Consider the following 18,137-nt stretch of genomic DNA (forward strand, 5'->3'; position numbering starts at 1 on the left):
CCGTTTGGCCTGCATGTTTGATCACTGTTTTCCGTTTCACCAATTTTATCAAGCTGTGCCTATCGTGGCTGAATAGAGTTGGACTATGTTGATTCTCATACTTCAAGATTTCTATTATTGAAGAACCTGATTACTGAATTTGCAGCTTGTATTAATGAATGTTGCTGAAAGTTATTACTCCTGCATGACTTTTATAATCATCTCTGGCAAAGCATTCAAGTTTGCATTGGTCTCTTGTATAAATATTTTATAATAAATACAGTAATCTTTGTTACCATCTTTGATGTCCGAATTGGATCATTCCTCTGCCAAGTAACTAGTTCTCAGCTGTCGCAGTGGGAACTTTCCTGGAGGGCCGCTACCTGCAAGCTGGGAGCCGCAGAAGCCCATATTCCCTTGCGGGAACTTCTGGTGAGTACCTCTCAGTTTGTTAGACTCCGCTCCTCCAGGAAAGTTTAGTCAATACTCATTGGACAGCAGAATCTCACTCAATTACTTCATGAGCTAACCTGACAGTAGGATTATTTGTGATGCTTTTATTAATTAAATACATTAGCTGCAATTCACTTTAGTTTTCATACATACTCATGTTTGATCATTGTGGTTTTATTTACTACAATATTTTAATATAGGTGTGTGACGAAAAAAATCCTGAAGCTTCTGTGGCACAATACCAGAAAAGTTGGGAGCCATTGGCACAAATATGAGTAGGCAGTACTTCAAATATCTTATTTTGGTCAAATTACAGATTATGCTGCATAACGCACAAAGCATCTGTTCAGACAATTAGGGTTATGCAACTTTTTGGGTTCAGTGATGTAAATGGAAATGTGCTGGGTTTTGCGTATTGTAGTTTTATAAATTACTCCCTTTGTGTTAAACATGTGTATACAATAGTTCACCTGCATTTGCAGTATATCAGCACATGGCTACATAAACTACCTCTGCATTTTTTACATCTTCTTTGTAATCTCTCAGGTGCTTTCTCGTAATCCCATTCAAAGTATCTCTTTCTGCGACTGTTTGACCATTGATGACTAGGAAATAGGAGTAAAGTTGCAAGAAATTATTAAAAACAGTTCTCACACCACAAACTACATAGACCAACAATGCAACAAACACTTTACATTGTGCAAACTGGAAATACCAAAACACCAGTCCCAAATCTTCATAATGTGCATCTTCATCCCACTCAGTACATTTCCAGCTGTTGTAACCCAACTATGGTGATTGTTGCTGCTCTTGGATTTCTATGAGTGTTTGGAGAAGACTGTAGGAAGACCTGTATTACAGTGTTCCACAAGGCTCCCTAAAATATCGGTGTGGATTATCGAATTACCTTCACTTTGGACAATAGTATGCATTGCAAACCATTACACACAAATCAAGTGTATAACAGTATAGGAAAAGGCAAATATTACACAGCAGTAAGTAAAACCTGTTCATTCTACTTTCATACATGACAGTGTTTATAATTATATTATACCTGATGCCCAACCCTGTAAGCAACAATTCCATTGCTCCATTGTTAATACTTTTGAGTATGTCATTGTTTTCATTCACCTGTCACATTTCTTATTGTCATGTAATCTGTTGGGGTGTATACATAACATGTATTACATCACCACTTCTTAGTAACTGCTGGTGTTGACGCACATTTTAAACAGTCCATTGTCTGACACTTTGGTTGGTGTTGTGGAAATTCGTATGATGGAAACTTTAAATATGCATTACATTTAAAGATGCATTATCACCTAATTGATTAATTTTTTATTAGCCTTCTCCTTCCCCTACCCTGAGTGTTCTGTGGCTCCTCTGTTTCTGTAAGATAAACCTGGCAAAACTTTTCACTTTAAAATTGCTGAGACCAGAGGATGTGAGCAGGGGTACCAATCAGAAGCTGTAATCTCTGTGAACTTGACAGCTGATTGGTCCTCCCACTTTCATCCTATCTCTGCTGTGTCACACATCTGTAGTGTTTGGGTGGGGATTGTGAAGAACCATGGAAGAAAAGGTGTAATTTAGCAATCTGGTGGTGATACAGACATAGCGGGCCTGAGTCATTAAGGAGAGCAAAGCATAAAAAAGGAGTAACATTTGCACTTGGGCAAAACCATGTTGCATTGGAGGGGGAGGTAAATTTAAAATGTTGGGACAGATTTATACTTGGGGTAGGACATGTCCTAGATCAACTTTAAATTTCAGTGTAATAATAAAGCTAACAAGTATTTGTGTGCTAGATGAAAGAACAGCCAGTATTTAACTTATGTGCAAAATAATAAACTAATTTGCACCCCTTAAGTTGTAACATGGTTTGTCCCAGAGAACATTTACTCCTTTTTTGCCTTAATGACTCAGGCCCAGCATGTCTGTCTGTTTAAAACTAAATATAGTATTAGCGGTACTATAATGAAAACTACTGAGGAGGAAAGGGATCTAGGAGTCAATAATTGAGATGACTTAAAGGCAGGTAAGCAATGTAACAAAGCAATGAGAAAGACAAGTCATTTGCTTGGTTGCATAGGGAGAGGAATCAGTAGGAGAAAGAAGTTATAATGCCACTGCTTAGGTCATTGGTACGGCCTCATCTAGAATACTGTGTTCAGTTCTGGAGGTAGTATCTCCAGAAGGATATATATACATTAGAGACTGTACAAAGGAGGGAAACTAAAATGGTGCATGGTCTGCAGCACAAAACTTACCCGGAAAGACTATAAGATCTTAATATGCATAGTTTGGAGCAGAGAAGGGAACTGGGGGACATGATAGAAGCTTTCAAATATATCAAGGGTTTTAACAAGGTACAGGAGGGAAACATTCTTCAAAGGAAGAGAAGTATTAGAACACGAGGACATGTACTGACACTGGAGGGGAGTAGGTTCAGAGGAAATTTGAGGAAAAACTGCTTCACAGAAAGGGTAGTGGATAAGTGGAATAAGCTCCCATCAGAGGTGGTAGAGGCTAATATAGTAGAGCAATTTAAACATGCTTGGGTTAGAAACAAAAATATCCTTACAAAGAATAAAGGATCAAATAGGGTTTGGAGTTAAAAAATCGGCAGACTAGATGGGCCAAGCGGTTCTTATCTGCCATCAAATTCTATGTTTCTATGTATCTACCTATCTTTAAGATTTTCGATACTTGGAGGTGAGCATAGAGATAATCTTTCTTTTTAACTTTATAGTAAAGATGGTCACTGACCCCCGTGTTTTGATTTTGTATTCAGTTTTGGATCTGGATTACCATCGTGTTTTGGTTTTGGTTTTGGTTTTGCAAAACCGCCATAGCGTGTTTTGGTTTTGGTTTTGTTTGCTTTTGTTTTGCTATTTTGTTGGAAAATCAATGTTTTTGGGCCTAAAATAACCATATTTAGTGCCCCACCTGTTTCTTGGATAAGTAATATAATTGTAAGGCTAATAAATTATCCAAAAAACTGTTTAATTCCTGGTAGGTAGGCCTTCATTAATTCTACACACAAACCAGATTGTCTTCCTCTCCATCTATGCATATTGGCAATGCAGCCATCGTCATTGGGTATATATTACACCCTACACTTATAATTAAATATGTAAAGAAATGGACAAAGGCAGTTTGGTTTCTGTCTCTCTAGGCCCCTCTCCACTTGTAGAAAATACAAAAAAATTCAGCCGTTATAGACTGTACAATATTAATTGAAATGGACAAAGGCAGTTTGGTTTCTGTCTCTATAGGCCCCCCTCCACTCGTAGAAAAGACAAGTGGAGGTAGATTGAACCCTAGACTTAAATAGAAAGTTTGGTAAAGATGTTATCGTCATCATCTGGATCTTCATCCTCACCCTCATCAGTGTGTACGCCATCATCACAAACTATCAATTCATCGCCGCTTGAATCCGCCATTAGAGAACAGTCAGTGCTTGGATGTCTTTGATGGTGAAGGACTTCCTCGTGGAAGATGTAGTTTATTTTTATAAACATCATTTTCTCCACATTTTTGGGAAGTAACCTTCTATGGCGATCACTGACTAAGTTCCCGGCTGTACTGAATACTCGTTCAGAGTACACACTGGAGGGTGGGCAGCTTAGGTATTGCAAAGCAAGTTTGTACATGGGTTTCCAAATGGCCTGCTTTTCCTCCCAGTAAGGAAAGGGACTGTCTGACATTTCCATATCAATTACCTCTTGAAAATAATCCTCCACCATCCTTTGCATGTTTATACTCGTATTGGATGGAGTTATGGGCAAGGTGACACATTTTTTAGAAAAATCCTTCAAACCAGCCCAGATGTTAAATTGTTCTCGTCTGCCCCCTGCGTCTTCCCTGCTTCTTTTTGGGAAATTTAATTTTTTATGAGCAGCAGCTGCTTGAGAAAGTGAAGGAGGACACGTAGTCAAGCCGAGGCCCAGTTCAGCGGCCAACTTGCTGAGCAATAGCTCCTTGCAAAAGTTCACATCTCGCTCATTTACAAGTAAAGACTCAATGTAGGTCTTAAACCTTGGATCAAGCACAGTGGCCAAAATGTACTGATCCAAGTTCAAGATCTTAATAACTCGAGGATCATTGTGAAGCGAATGAAGTACTTGATCGACAAGGCCAACATACTTTGCTAAATTGCTTGCTTTCAGCTCCTCCTTCAGTTTCTCAAGCTGCTTTTCCAATAGTCTAATTAAAGGAATGACTTGGCTCAAACTAGCAGAGTCTGCACTCACCTCACACGTCACAACTTCAAATAGTTTCAGCACCTTGCACAGCACTGAAAGGATTCCCCACTGTGCAAGAGTGAAATACATCCCCCCTCCTTTTCCAATGTCATGGCTTGTGCAATATGCTTGGATGGCTTTGTGCTGTTCCTCCATCCTCTGAAGCATGTACAGGGTGGAATTTAACCTAGTTACCACCTCTTGCTTAAGTTGGTGGCAGGGCAAGTTAAACTGCTCTTGGAGCTGCTGTAATCTCCTACATTCTGTGGCTCAATGCCTGAAATGGCCTGAAATTTTACGGGCCACCGAAAGCATCTCCTGCACCTCACGGTTATTTCTTAGGAAGCTCTGCACCACCAAGTTGATGGTGTGAGCAAAACAGGGAATATATTGGAAATCACCCAGCTGTAATGCTCGCACTATATTGTTGGCGTTATCAGAAATGACATATCCTGGGGAGAGTCCAAGTGGTATAAGCCATGTATCAATCACATCTCTTAGTTTGCGTAACAAATTGTCAGCTGTATGCCTGTTAGTAAAGCCGGTGATATAAAGAGTGGCCTGCCTGTGACAAATGTTATGTAGTGGTATAAATGCTGCTGCTGTTCCTGCTGGTGAAGGTGAATGACCAACCCAGTGGGCTGTCACAGTCATATAGTCTTTGGTTTGGCCACTTCCACTTGTCCACATATCTGTGGTTAAGTGGACAGTGGGCAGAATGGCATTTTTCAGCGCAATCTCTACATTTTTACACACTTTTTGGTATAGTTGTAGAATTGCTTTACGGGAAAAATGGTGTCGCAATGGAATTCTGTAATGCGGACACAAAACCTCAATTAACTGTGAAAAACCAGCTGCGTTTATTGTGGAGATTGGACGCAGATCTAACACTAACATTGCAGCCATGGCGTCTGTGATTCGCTTGGCGACTGGGTGACTGCTGTCATATTTGCTTCCCCTAGCAAATGATTGTTTCACAGTTAATTGCTGAAATGTAGGACTGCTCATTTTCTAGACCTGCCTCTGGGCTGACGATTCACCCCCAACAGCAGCAACAGCAGCAGCAGCAGTGGGATTAACGCTTTCTTCAGAGGAATCAATAATAGTGCAGGAGTCATCCAGCCTTAATAAGTGGGATGCCGGGCTAACTCCGAGCGCTACTGAGGATATTGATGAGGATGGTGTGGTGGGTGTATTTTGTAGCCGTCGGGATGTCGGTGACCGGAGGGTCTTAGCTGATGATGGAGTGCTTGTAATTGTTTTGGAAGAACTTTCAGCTTTTCCCAACACTTTGCCATGAACTCTCGTCAAATGGCGTAATATAGACGAGGTTCCAAGATGGTTGAGGTTCCTCCCTCGACTGACTGTGGCTTGACATACACTACAAATGGCTATACAATTGTTGTCTGGATTTGGGTAGAAATAATTCCACACATAAGAAGTGGATTTTTTTGTTTTAAGCCCAGGCATGACAATAGCCTTTTTCTTGTCACGTGCCAGAACTGCTGCTACTGGTGCAGGACTTACACAAACAACCTCATCCTCATCAACATCCTCATTAGCGCCCTCGTCGCCTACACAAATCTCCCCCTCATCCTCTTCTAATTCCAATGTGGCATCCTCAATTTGGGTATCACCGGCTACACTCGGGCTATTAAGGCACACATCAGCAGAATGCTCACGATTAGACATCCCACTGTTGGATGGACTCTCCACAGGGATTGGTGTCATTTGTGAATCAGAGCAAACATTATCCTCTAATGCCTTACTGTTATCTTGCAGCTCGGCTTTAACGCGTAACAGTAGTTGTGCACCAATTGTAGGCTCTGTAACTTTTTTGGATCTGCCACTAATAGAGAAAGATGAAGGCCTCATACTCTCTTTGCCACTGCGTGTGTAGAATGGCATGTTGGCAATTTTTTTTTTTATCGGCACTTAACTTTTCCTCAGTTAGACTTTGTTTTCGCTTCAACAGCGTAAATTTTTTTTTTGGTGTGTGTTTTTTGGGATGATTTCAAAAGACGGTGTAGTTTGACATCGCCTTTCCCAGATGACGTACTGGGAACACTACCATCAGGACTGGTGACAGAACCTGGTTGCTCATTCTGCTCATATGTGGACTGCTTTGAATCCATTCTGAGCCCAAAGCTACAAATTATTTGGTAGATACTGCTGACAAATATGACTTTGGACAGCCAGAAATATTTATGCACAATTATGGGGGACATCCCAAAAGCACTGAGGAGTGCTAAAAATTATTTAGTAGATACTGCTGACAGATATGACTTTTGACAGCCAGAAATATTAATGCACAATTAGGGAGGACACCCCAAAAGCACTGAGGAGTGCTAAAAATTATTTAGTAGATACTGCTGACAGATATGACTTTTGACAGCCAGAAATATTTATGCACAATTATGGGGGACACCCCAAAAGCACTGGGGAGTGCTAAAAAGTATTTGGTAGATACTGCTGACAAATATGACTTTTGACAGCCAGAAATATTTATGCACAATTATGGGGGACACCCCAAAAGCACTGGGGAGTGCTAAAAAGTATTTGGTAGATACTGCTGACAAATATGACTTTTGACAGCCAGAAATATTTATGCACAATTATGGGGGACACCCCAAAAGCAATGCGGAGTGCTAAACATTATTTGGTAGATACTGCTGACAAATATGACTTTGGACAGCCAGAAATATTTATGCACAATTATGGGGGACACCCCAAAAGCACTGGGGGGTGCTAAAAATTATTTGGTAGATACTGCTGACAAATATGACTTTGGACAGCCAGAAATATTTATGCACAATTATGGGGGACACCCCAAAAGCACTGGGGAGTGCTAAAAAGTATTTGGTAGATACTGCTGACAAATATGACTTTTGACAGCTGGAAATATTTATGCACAATTATGGGGGACACCCCAAAAGCACTGGGGAGTGCTAAAAAGTATTTGGTAAATACTGCTGACAAATATGACTTTTGACAGCCGGAAATATTTATGCACAATTATGGGGGACACCCCAAAAGCACTGGGGAGTGCTAAAAAGTATTTGGTAAATACTGCTGACAAATATGACTTTTGACAGCCGGAAATATTTATGCACAATTATGGGGGACACCCCAAAAGCACTGGGGAGTGCTAAAAAGTATTTGGTAGATACTGCTGACAAATATGACTTTTGACAGCCAGAAATATTTATGCACAATTATGGGGGACACCCCAAAAGCACTGGGGAGTGCTAAAAAGTATTTGGTAGATACTGCTGACAAATATGACTTTTGACAGCCAGAAATATTTATGCACTATTATGGGGGACACCCCAAAAGCACTGGGGACTGCCAAATATTGAAAAAAAATAAAAATCCTCTATCCTCCTTCTCTTCTCTAGCGATTTTTGTTAGCACAATTGGAATCAGAATATTGTATTCTCTGTCCCTGCTCTAATCAGCCTGTGACTACACCCTGCTCTCTCCCTCTGTCAAATGGCGATGGATTGCTGTGGAGGCGTGTATTTATAATCTTGAAGTATCGCGAGAACCGAGCCCCGAGATCCGACGACGTCACGATGACGTTCGGCCTTGATTTGGATTCGGAGCGGGCGGGAGAGTACCGAGCTACTCGGCTCGGTACTCGGATACCCAAAGTTCAGGTGGGTTCGGTTCTCGGGGAACCGGACCCGCCCATCTCTACTTTATAGTCACATGCATATATGGTAACTAATGCAATCAACATAGTGTAATTTTATTTCACAAGTAACCCCTCTCAGCTCTGGGATTGAGTGTGTTTGTGTGTATACACAACAGCTGTAGTTTACCAAGTCCCAAGCTATTAATGTGCATTTTAGCCGGAAAAGAACTTGGTGCATATCGCTGCATAAACGCTCATGTGATATGACTAGCTGCTATGTGCAGTCATACAAAGCTTTTAAGCATTGCATTACTATGACTGAAATACACAAAGCACCCTCGCCTCTTACCCTCACCTACAAGGTTCTCTCCCACTCTACTACCCTTTATATCTCCAATCTCCTTTCCGTTCACACTCTTACCCGGTCCCTGCGATCCGCCAATGACCATCTCCTCTCCTTCACTCTGATCACCTCATCCCACTCCAGAATTCAAGACTTCTCCCGAGTTGCCCCCTGCACTTGAATGACCTCCTGCGCTCCATCCGTTTGTCCCCTAACATACGGGCACTGTCTCCTTCATACGGGCACTCAAAACTCACCTCTTTCTCAAAGCCCACCAGCCTTCCACTTAACCCTCTCTCCATGTTCGTTCTCATCTCCTCGCTCCTCTCTCCATGCTCGCTCATCTCCTCGCTCCTCTCTCCATGCTCGCTCTCATCTCCTCGCTCCTCTCTCCATGCTCGCTCTCATCTCCTCTCACCTCTCTACATGCTCGCTCTCATCTCCTCGCTCCTCTCTCCATGCGCCCTCTCATCTCCTCGCTCCTCTCTCCATGCTCGCTCTCATCTCCTCGCTCCTCTCTCCATGCTCGCTCTCATCACCTCGTTCCTCTCTCCTTGCTCGCTCTCATCACCTCGCTCCTCTCTCCATGCTCGCTCTCATCTCCTCGCTCCTCTCTCCATGCTTGCTCTCATCAACTCGCTCCTCTCTCTATGCTTGCTCTCATCTCCTCGCTACTCTCTCCATGCTCGCTCTCATCTCCTCGCTCCTCCCTCCATGCTTGCTCTCATCTCCTCGCTCCTCTCTCCATGCTCGCTCTCACCTCCTCGCTCTTCTCTCCATGCTCGCTCTCATCTCCTCGCTCCTCTCTCCATGGTCGCTCTCATCTCCTCTCTCCTCTCTCCATGCTCGCTCTCATCTCCTCGCTCCTCTCTCCATGCTCACTCTAATCCCCTCGTTCCTCTCTCCATGCTCGCTCTCATCACCTTGCTTCTCTCTCCATGCTCGCTCTCATCACCTCGTTCCTCTCTCCTTGCTCGCTCTCATCACCTCGCTCCTCTCTCCATGCTTGCTCTCATCTCCTCGCTCCTCTCTCCATGCTTGCTCTCATCAACTCGCTCCTCTCTCTATGCTCGCTCTCATCTCCTCGCTACTCTCTCCATGCTCGCTCTCATCTCCTCGCTCCTCCCTCCATGCTTGCTCTCATCTCCTCGCTCCTCTCTCCATGCTCGCTCTCATCTCCTCGCTCTTCTCTCCATGCTCGCTCTCATCTCCTCGCTCCTCTCTCCATGGTCACTCTCATCTCCTCTCTCCTCTCTCCATGCTCGCTCTCATCTCCTCGCTCCTCTCTCCATGCTCGCTCTAATCCCCTCGTTCCTCTCTCCATGCTCGCTCTCATCACCTTGCTTCTCTCTCCATGCTCGCTCTCATCACCTCGTTCCTCTGTCCATGCTCGCTCTCATCACCTCGCTCCTCTCTCCATGCTTGCTCTCATCAACTCGCTCCTCTCTCTATGCTCGCTCTCATCTCCTCGCTACTCTCTCCATGCTCGCTCTCATCTCCTCGCTCCTCTCTCCATGCTCGCTCTCATCTCCTCGCTCCTCTCTCCATGCTTGCTCTCATCTCTTCGCTCCTCTCTCCATGCTCGCTCTCATCTCCTCGCTCCTCTCTCCATGCTCGCTCTCATCACCTAGTTCCTCTCTCCATGCTCGCTCTCATCACCTCGTTCCTCTCTCCATGCTCGCTCTCATCACCTCGTTCCTCTCTCCATGCTCGCTCTCATCACCTTGCTCCTCTCTCCATGCTCGCTCTCATCACCTCGTTCCTCTCTCCATGCTTGCTCTCATCAACTCGCTCCTCTCTCTATGCTCGCTCTCATCTCCTCGCTCCTTTCTCTATGCTCACTCTCATCTCCTCGCCCCTCTCTCCATGCTCGCTCTCATCACCTCGCTCCTCTTGCGCTTTTTCCCCTCTTTTGACTCCCCTTGTGACAGCCGTCTGTTTGCCCTCCCTTTAGGATGTAAGCTCTTATAAGCAGGGCCCTCCTCCCTCCTGTCTCCCTACCTACTCTTCTGCTTCGACTTCACTATAATTGCTTTGCCTGGAGCTTCTGAAGTCATGGTATTACTCATTTATTGTTCTGTACTGTTTTCCCTGTATGGTCTATTGTTTGTATTGTTGACGGCACTCCGGAAACCTTGTGGTGCCTTATAAAGAAATGATAATAATAATAAAAATAATAAAAGCTCCATTTTACAATAAGAATAATCGCTAGGGACTGGTTGAACCGCAGGTGCTGAGCATACACACACATCATGCCCATAATTATTATTAGTATGAATTCTAATATGCAAGAATTGTGAAGTAAGTTCAAAGAAGCATGAATTCAGCAGCTTTCATGCCATATGCCATATAACCACAGTGTGACACTATTGCTCCACACACAATTTTCTATTCCTAAGGTAGGGACACTACCTCCCACACACATGTTTATTGCATTAAAAACAGGTTATTATACATGTCTAAGGGCCTGAGTCATTATGGAAAGTAAGGCAAAAAAGTAGTAAATGTTCTCCAGGACAAACCATGTTTTAATGCAAGGGGTGCAAATTAGTTTATTATTTTGCACATAAGTTAAATACTTGCTGTTTTGTCATCTAGCACACTAATACTTGATAGCTTTATTTTTACAATGAAATTTTAAGTTGATCTAGGACATGTCCTACCCCAACTATAAATCTACCACTGCGTTTTAAAGTTACCTCCCCCTTTTTTTTTTTGGTTTTGCCCAGGTGCATAGTTACTCATTATTTATGCTTTGCTCTCCTTAATGACTCAAGCCCTAAGTGTGTATTTACAAAGTGTACATAACCCCATTGTTATTACTTTCGTGGAAACAAAACAATCTTACGTATATCCGCAGACTCCATCAGCTGCTTTAACAGATCAAGCACCACTGTATTGGCTGTTTTTCCATTCACGTCTTGAGCTCTATGAGTTGATACTGTAATACGGTTGAATAGAACATATCACAAATGCCTGTCTAAAGCTTTATTTTTTTATTTTCACAACATAACATGCTAGCAATAACTTAATAAATATAAATATTGTAATGTTCTCCAGTATTGTAGGGGAGATATTTCTACTTTTACATAAGTAATTTACATTTTCAAAATATAAAAAGAAAGGCGGAGACATCTCATTGACATAAGTTGATATTGACGTCTACAGTTTGGTAACTATAAGTTGACTCACCAGTATGCCGCTCAGGAGTTGATTGACTATCAGACGACTTAGTGGGGGTCTGTGAATTCGCAGAGGGGGGTGGGGCTGTGACACTGCAATAGAAGCCATATGTTTCTTCTCCATTCATTTACAGTACAACAGATAACTGTATTCTTATTTGAGAGATTGCTATATGAGCAGGGCACAACATATGGGGGTGGGGAGGGTGCATGTCACTTCCCTCTTACTGTGTACACAGCTTTGCCTTCACACAGTTAATACAGCCATTTTGTTAGATGAAATAATATCTGGTTCACTATTTACAGTAAAAAGAATGTCCCCCCACCACCCCAAAGTGATGCAGCATGGTTGCTATGTGGTTAGCACTTCTGCCTTACAGCACTGGAGTCATGAGTTCATATCCCGACCATGGCCTTATCTGTGAGGAGTTTGAATGTTCTCCCCGTGTTTGCGTAGGTTTCCTCCGGGTGCTCCGATTTCCTCCCACACTCCAAAAACATACTGGTAGGTTAATTGGCTGCTGTCAAATTGACCCTAGTCTGTGTGTCTGTCTGTCTCTGTTTGTGTCTGTATGTGTGTGTGTGTGTTAGGGAATTTAGACTGTAAGCCTCAATGGGGCAGGGACCGATGTGAGTGAGTTCTCTGTACAGAGCTGCAGAATTATAAATAAATGGCAATAATAATAATGGATTGGATTCAAAATTGCAAAAATTACATATGAATTTAGAGTCATACGCCAGTTGTACTTGCAGCCCCATGTACCTGGAGAGGTGGGGCGGACGTGTAAATTCAGTACAGTATAGGGAAGCATGCCCCATAGAGATGTGTCCTAGGAGGTGTATCTGTTGCATAGAAAAAACAGCACCAGCTACAACCTGGGGCTATTCCAGCACCAGGCTGCTCAGGCTGAGCCACATTACATCATAACAGGGAAAATATGCCTCCCAGTGATCCTGGCTATTGTGGCACTAAATGTGTCAGCCTCTGACTTGAGTTTTAATTAGGAAAAATGTGTGCTTTATAAGGAATAATGCACGCACACCTTTACTATATAGATAAAAAAATTCACCTCAAAATTCTGGGACCTGCTTTATATATATATATATATATACAGTCAAGTCCATAAATATTGGGACATTGACACAATTCTCATATTTTGGGCTCTATACACCACCACAATGGATTTGAAATGAAGCAAACAAGATGTGCTTTAACTGAAGACTTTCAGCTCTAATTTGAGGGAATTTACATCCAAATCAGGTGAACAGTGTAGGAATTACAACGGTTTCTATATGTGCCTCCTACTTTTTAAGGGACCAAAAGTAATGGGACAAACTAAACAATCCTACATCAAACTTTCACTTTTTAATACTTTGTTGCAAATCCTTTGCAATCAATTACAGCCTGAAGTCTGAAACGCATAGACATCACCAGACGCTAGATTTCATCCCTGGTGATGCTCTGCCAGACCTCTACTGCAAATGTCTTCAGTTCCTGCTTGTTCTTGGGGTATTTTCCCTTCAGTTTTGTCTTCATCAAGTGAAATGTATGTTCAATCGGATTCAGGTTAGGCGTTTGACTTGGCCATTGCATAACATTCCACTTGTTAGCCTTTAAAAACTCTTTGGTTGCTTTTGCAGTATGCTTCGGGTCATTGTCCATCTGCACTGTGAAGCGCCGTCCAATGAGGTCTGAAGCATTTGACTGAATATGAGCAGATAATATTGCTGAAACACTTCAGAATTCATCCTGCTGCTTTTGTCATCATCAATAAATACAAGGGAACCAGTTCCATTGGCAGCCATACATGCCCACGCCATGACACTACCACCACCATGCTTCACTGATGAGGTGGTATGTTTTGGGTCCTGAGCAGTTCCTTTCCTTCTCCATACTCTTCTCTTACCATCACTCTGGTACAAGATGATCTTTGTCTCATCTGTCCATAGGATGTTGTTCCAGAACTGTAATGGCTTTTTTAGATGTTGTTTGCCAAACTCTAATCTGGTCTTCCTGGTTTTTTTGGCTCACAAATGGTTTACATCTTGTTGTGAACCCTCTATATTCACTCTTGTGAAGTCTTCTCTTGATTGTTAACTTTGACACATATATACCTACCTCCTGGAGAGTGTTCTTGATTTGACCAAGTTTTGTGAAGGTGTTTTTCTTCACCAGGGAAAAAATTCTTCTGTCATCCACCACAGTTGTTTTCCGTGGTCTTCCGCGTCTTTTGGTGTTGCTAAGCTCTCTGGTGCGTTCTTTCTTTTGAAGAATGTTCCAAACAGTTGATTTGGCCACACCTAATGTTTTTGCTATCTCTCTGATGGGTTTGTTTTGATTTTTCAGCCTAATGATGGCTTGCTTCACTGATAGTGACAGCTCTTTGGATCTCATATTGAGAGTCGACAGCAACAGATTCCAAATGCAAATGTCACACCCAGAATAAACTACAGACCTTTTACCTGCTTAATTGATGATGAAATAACGAGGGAATAGCACACACATGTTCATGAAATAGCTTCTGTGTCGATTGTCCCATTACTTTGGTTCCCTTAAAAAGTGGGAGGCACATATAGAAACCATTGTAATTCCTACACTGTTCACCTGATTTGGATGAAAATACCCTCATATTAAAGCTGAAAGTCTGCAGTTAATGAGAATTGTGTCGATGTCCCAATATTTATGGACTTGACTGTATATATATATATATATATATATCTACATGCAGTGTTCATTTTTAAATGTATTACAAGAGCATATTTTATTGAGATGGAGAAGGATCTTTGAAATAAACTATTTCACACAATTCAATGAACACTCACTCTTGATGATGTGGGATTTTTTAAATACAATTATTAGTGATGTGCTCTGATCAATTAATGTGACTTAATACACATGCTGGAGCACTTACATATTGTCTGATTATGTTCATGCTTTTCATTACATTGTACACTGTGTGTGTCTTGTGACATATAAAATTTGTACTTTCGTGATATTTGTTTTTAGCATAGAGGGTTATCAAACGTTTGGGCTTTTGAGACTGAGTATAATGGATAGCTCACATTGCATTCTGCTCATCCCTATCATTACTGCCCACTGGTCTGTGACAGATAAACAATACAGGATAAATGGGAGGAAGAGGTAAAAATGACAGGGAGCATCTATCACTGAATATGTCATTACCTTTCTACTGAATATCCACCAAAAGACACCTAGAACAGAAAACCTCAGTTAAACTACTGTCTACAGCACACATACTATAAACATGTTATATATAAATAAAACAATCAGAGTCCATTTAACAATTGTAATTTTTCTTGAGAAATAAATAAGACAATAAAAAATGAATAAATGTTTCATACTACTATTAAGGGCAAATAAAGGAGAATTGTCAGCGTAAAATACCATTGTGCTCCTGTCTGTCCGTTCATCAAACAGCCTGCTCTCAACACAGACTCCTGTTTGGCTTTGGATAGTTACACCAATATAGATCTCCATAAATCAGGAATTATAATGAGACTTATAATAAAATAACAAAATAATGTATATGTATTAATAAATATACATAGATTGTAAGCTTGCGAGCAGGGCCTTCTCACCTCTTTGTCTGTTTTACCGTTTGTTTATTAGTTTACTGTGTTTGTCCCCAATTGTAAAGCGCTACAGAATATGTTGGTGCTATATAAATAAATGATGATGATGATGATGATATACACAAGCTGAACTTCTGTTTGTATCAGTATTGGTACTCATATATGCTTTTTATGCCCGAGAGGATTACACATTGTCAGTGCACCAACCGGCACGGCAAGGGAAGGGGCGGACTAACTTAGGCCATGTACAGTAAGGGTGTTCCGACCTAGATGTGGCTAGTTCAATTCCTGTGTTTCCCATAAGGACGACAGTTTCACCCATATCAGTTCAACCACTACAAGGCAGGTGTAAATAGCGAATGATAGAGATGACTGACACGGCATAGTCTTTAAAATGAAAAGATAGACTATCATAATGCATTGTATGTATACTATGCATTGAAAACACCTTTATTTAAGTAATTAATGTAAAAAAATTATAATTTTTTTTAAATAAAATCAATATTTTTATAAGTTATTATATTGTTAATAGTTTTTTTATGCTTTTTAATATGACATTTTATTTTTATTTGCACATGTGCTTATACTGGAGTCTGTTCTGTGTGTCTACATAAGGCAAGTACCAATTAGGCAGAGTGTACTTACACACAGATTAAAGGTGAAACGCATCTAATACTTGGATTTGAATATGGTTGTAACTATGCACAAGTTCCATGCTCTTTTTTAAACACGACTTAAATTCCGGTGGGACTTAAATCAGGCCCATAGTGTATTTCTGAGTACTAATACCTTGATGCAAACTATGTGGGAGGGGGGGGGGGGGCGGGGGGGTGATGCTGCAGGGGTGAAACAGTGTGTGTGGGGTGATGCTGCTGGGGTGAAACACCGGTGGGGGTTGTGATGGAGGAGGGCACAGTGGGGTGATGGAGGAGGGCACAGTGTGATGAAGAGACAATAGTGTGATGAAGGGGGGGCACAGTGTGATGAAGGGGGCATTTTTTTCTCTTCTATACTTCTCACCAAATTAATATGCTTAAAATGTAAAATTTTATTGCAAAGAATACATATTCTTCATTTAAATTATTTAGAGAACAATAAATGTACACTGTTTAATGTACTTGCTTGTATTACTCTCTTTATGAAAGTTTATAATATGATTTGTATTAAAAGAAGAAAAGCATTATTGAATAAACAAATAATTTATAAAAGAGGAGGGAGCAAATTTTGTTTTTGCACGGGGGCGCCAGATATGCTAATGTTATACCAATGCAGAGCCTGTTCTTCAGGGTCTGTAGCGGGATGCAATACAACAAATAAATGAGGTAAGTGTAAGAGGATCAATAGCCCATATTAGAGGCCACTGGGAACACGGCTGCTGGTAAGGTAAAAATGGACAGGAGGAGGTTACTATTACCAATCATTGCCTGTGTATTTGTGACAGAAGAAACCCTGCAGCAAAAAATTTTTTTTTTGCTGCAATTAAAATTTCTTTTTTGAGTTTAGAGAAGTGGAAAGTGTCTAACGTGATTAAATATTGATCTTTACCCTTCTTTGCTGCAACAGGCTTCTGATTTCACTTTGTAATTCATTTATTTGCGCGGTTGCCCTTTTCTCCAATTCGTAGTTCTGCTGTTGTTCCTGGATTAAAGCCAAAAGCACAGAAATATTATCCAGAACAATTCATGCTTGCTTTATATCCTTTCTCATCATACCTTAGAGAAACTGTCTCTTTGTGTATTCCAGCATGAGATAAAATATAATCTATTTGGAGTTAATCTAAGTTTCCATTTTCTGAAACTATTCACAGGACCATCATATACCATTCCTGTTCTAACAGAGCTTTAAAAGCCTTCTAGACAGTTTCTGCATTGTATCGCTTCTTGCAGGCACACTTGTAGTGATACTAATTGTATTTATTGTATTTACCAGTGTTCCCACATTGTCAGTGCGTTCGGCATACAGCTCACTTCCTGGCTCTCTGGATTAATTCACCGCTTTCAAACACCTTTAATTTCCCTAAAGTGCAGTTTAGTAGTGAATATAAGTATAATGTATAGGAGTCAATCATTCTAATATACAGTTAAACATAGCGGGCCTGAGTCACTAAGGAGAGCAAATAATAAAAAAAGAGTAACTTTGCACCTGGGCAAAACCATGTTGCATTGGAGGGGGAGGAAAATTTAAAATGTGGGGACAGAGTAATAGTTGGGGTAGGGTATGTGTTAGATCAACTTTATATTTCAGTGTAAAAACAAAGCTATCAAGTATTTGTGAGCTAGATGAAAAAACAGCCAGTATTTATCTTATGTGCAAAATAATAAACTAATTTGCACCCCTTGCATTGTAACATGGTTTGTCCCGGAGAACATTTACTCCTTTTTTGCCTTACTTTCCTTAATGACTCGGCCCAGCATGTTATAATGAACCACTCATATGCCAACTTGCCAAATATCTTCCATGCAACAGCTTAGGAGGACGTAGAGCTTGCTCACATTATGGGCAACCATGGAACTGCCACTTAGGCAAGCACACTTAAATAACTTCTCCTAGAATTTGTTTGAATGGCTGCTGTGTGGTTTATGTATGCATGGCCACTTCTTGTGTTCATGGGAACTTTGGGGTGTTACCAGCTGGGTGGAGTTGGATTCCTGAGTTCTTCCATTAATAAATATCAAATAAAATTAGTATCAATGCAAGGGTCT

The 18,137-nt window shown here is 41.3% G+C and overlaps 1 protein-coding gene across 1 annotated transcript in view; it reads right to left on the reverse strand.

Annotated features, from left to right (window-relative positions):
• Nucleotides 1-18,137, reverse strand: part of LOC142140470 (uncharacterized) — a 30,330-nt gene that overhangs the window by 2,333 nt on the left and 9,860 nt on the right. The window contains exons 6-10 of the mRNA XM_075198200.1: nt 16,981-17,073; nt 15,026-15,054; nt 11,852-11,934; nt 11,508-11,600; nt 943-1,037 (exon numbers count right to left, since the gene is read on the reverse strand). Of these exons, the coding sequence (XP_075054301.1) occupies nt 943-1,037; nt 11,508-11,600; nt 11,852-11,934; nt 15,026-15,054; nt 16,981-17,073 (393 nt within the window). The remainder of the gene's footprint in view (nt 1-942; nt 1,038-11,507; nt 11,601-11,851; nt 11,935-15,025; nt 15,055-16,980; nt 17,074-18,137) is intronic.

Source organism: Mixophyes fleayi, chromosome 2 (genome assembly GCF_038048845.1).
Source record: "Mixophyes fleayi isolate aMixFle1 chromosome 2, aMixFle1.hap1, whole genome shotgun sequence".
NCBI classification, from domain to species: Eukaryota; Metazoa; Chordata; class Amphibia; order Anura; family Limnodynastidae; genus Mixophyes; species Mixophyes fleayi.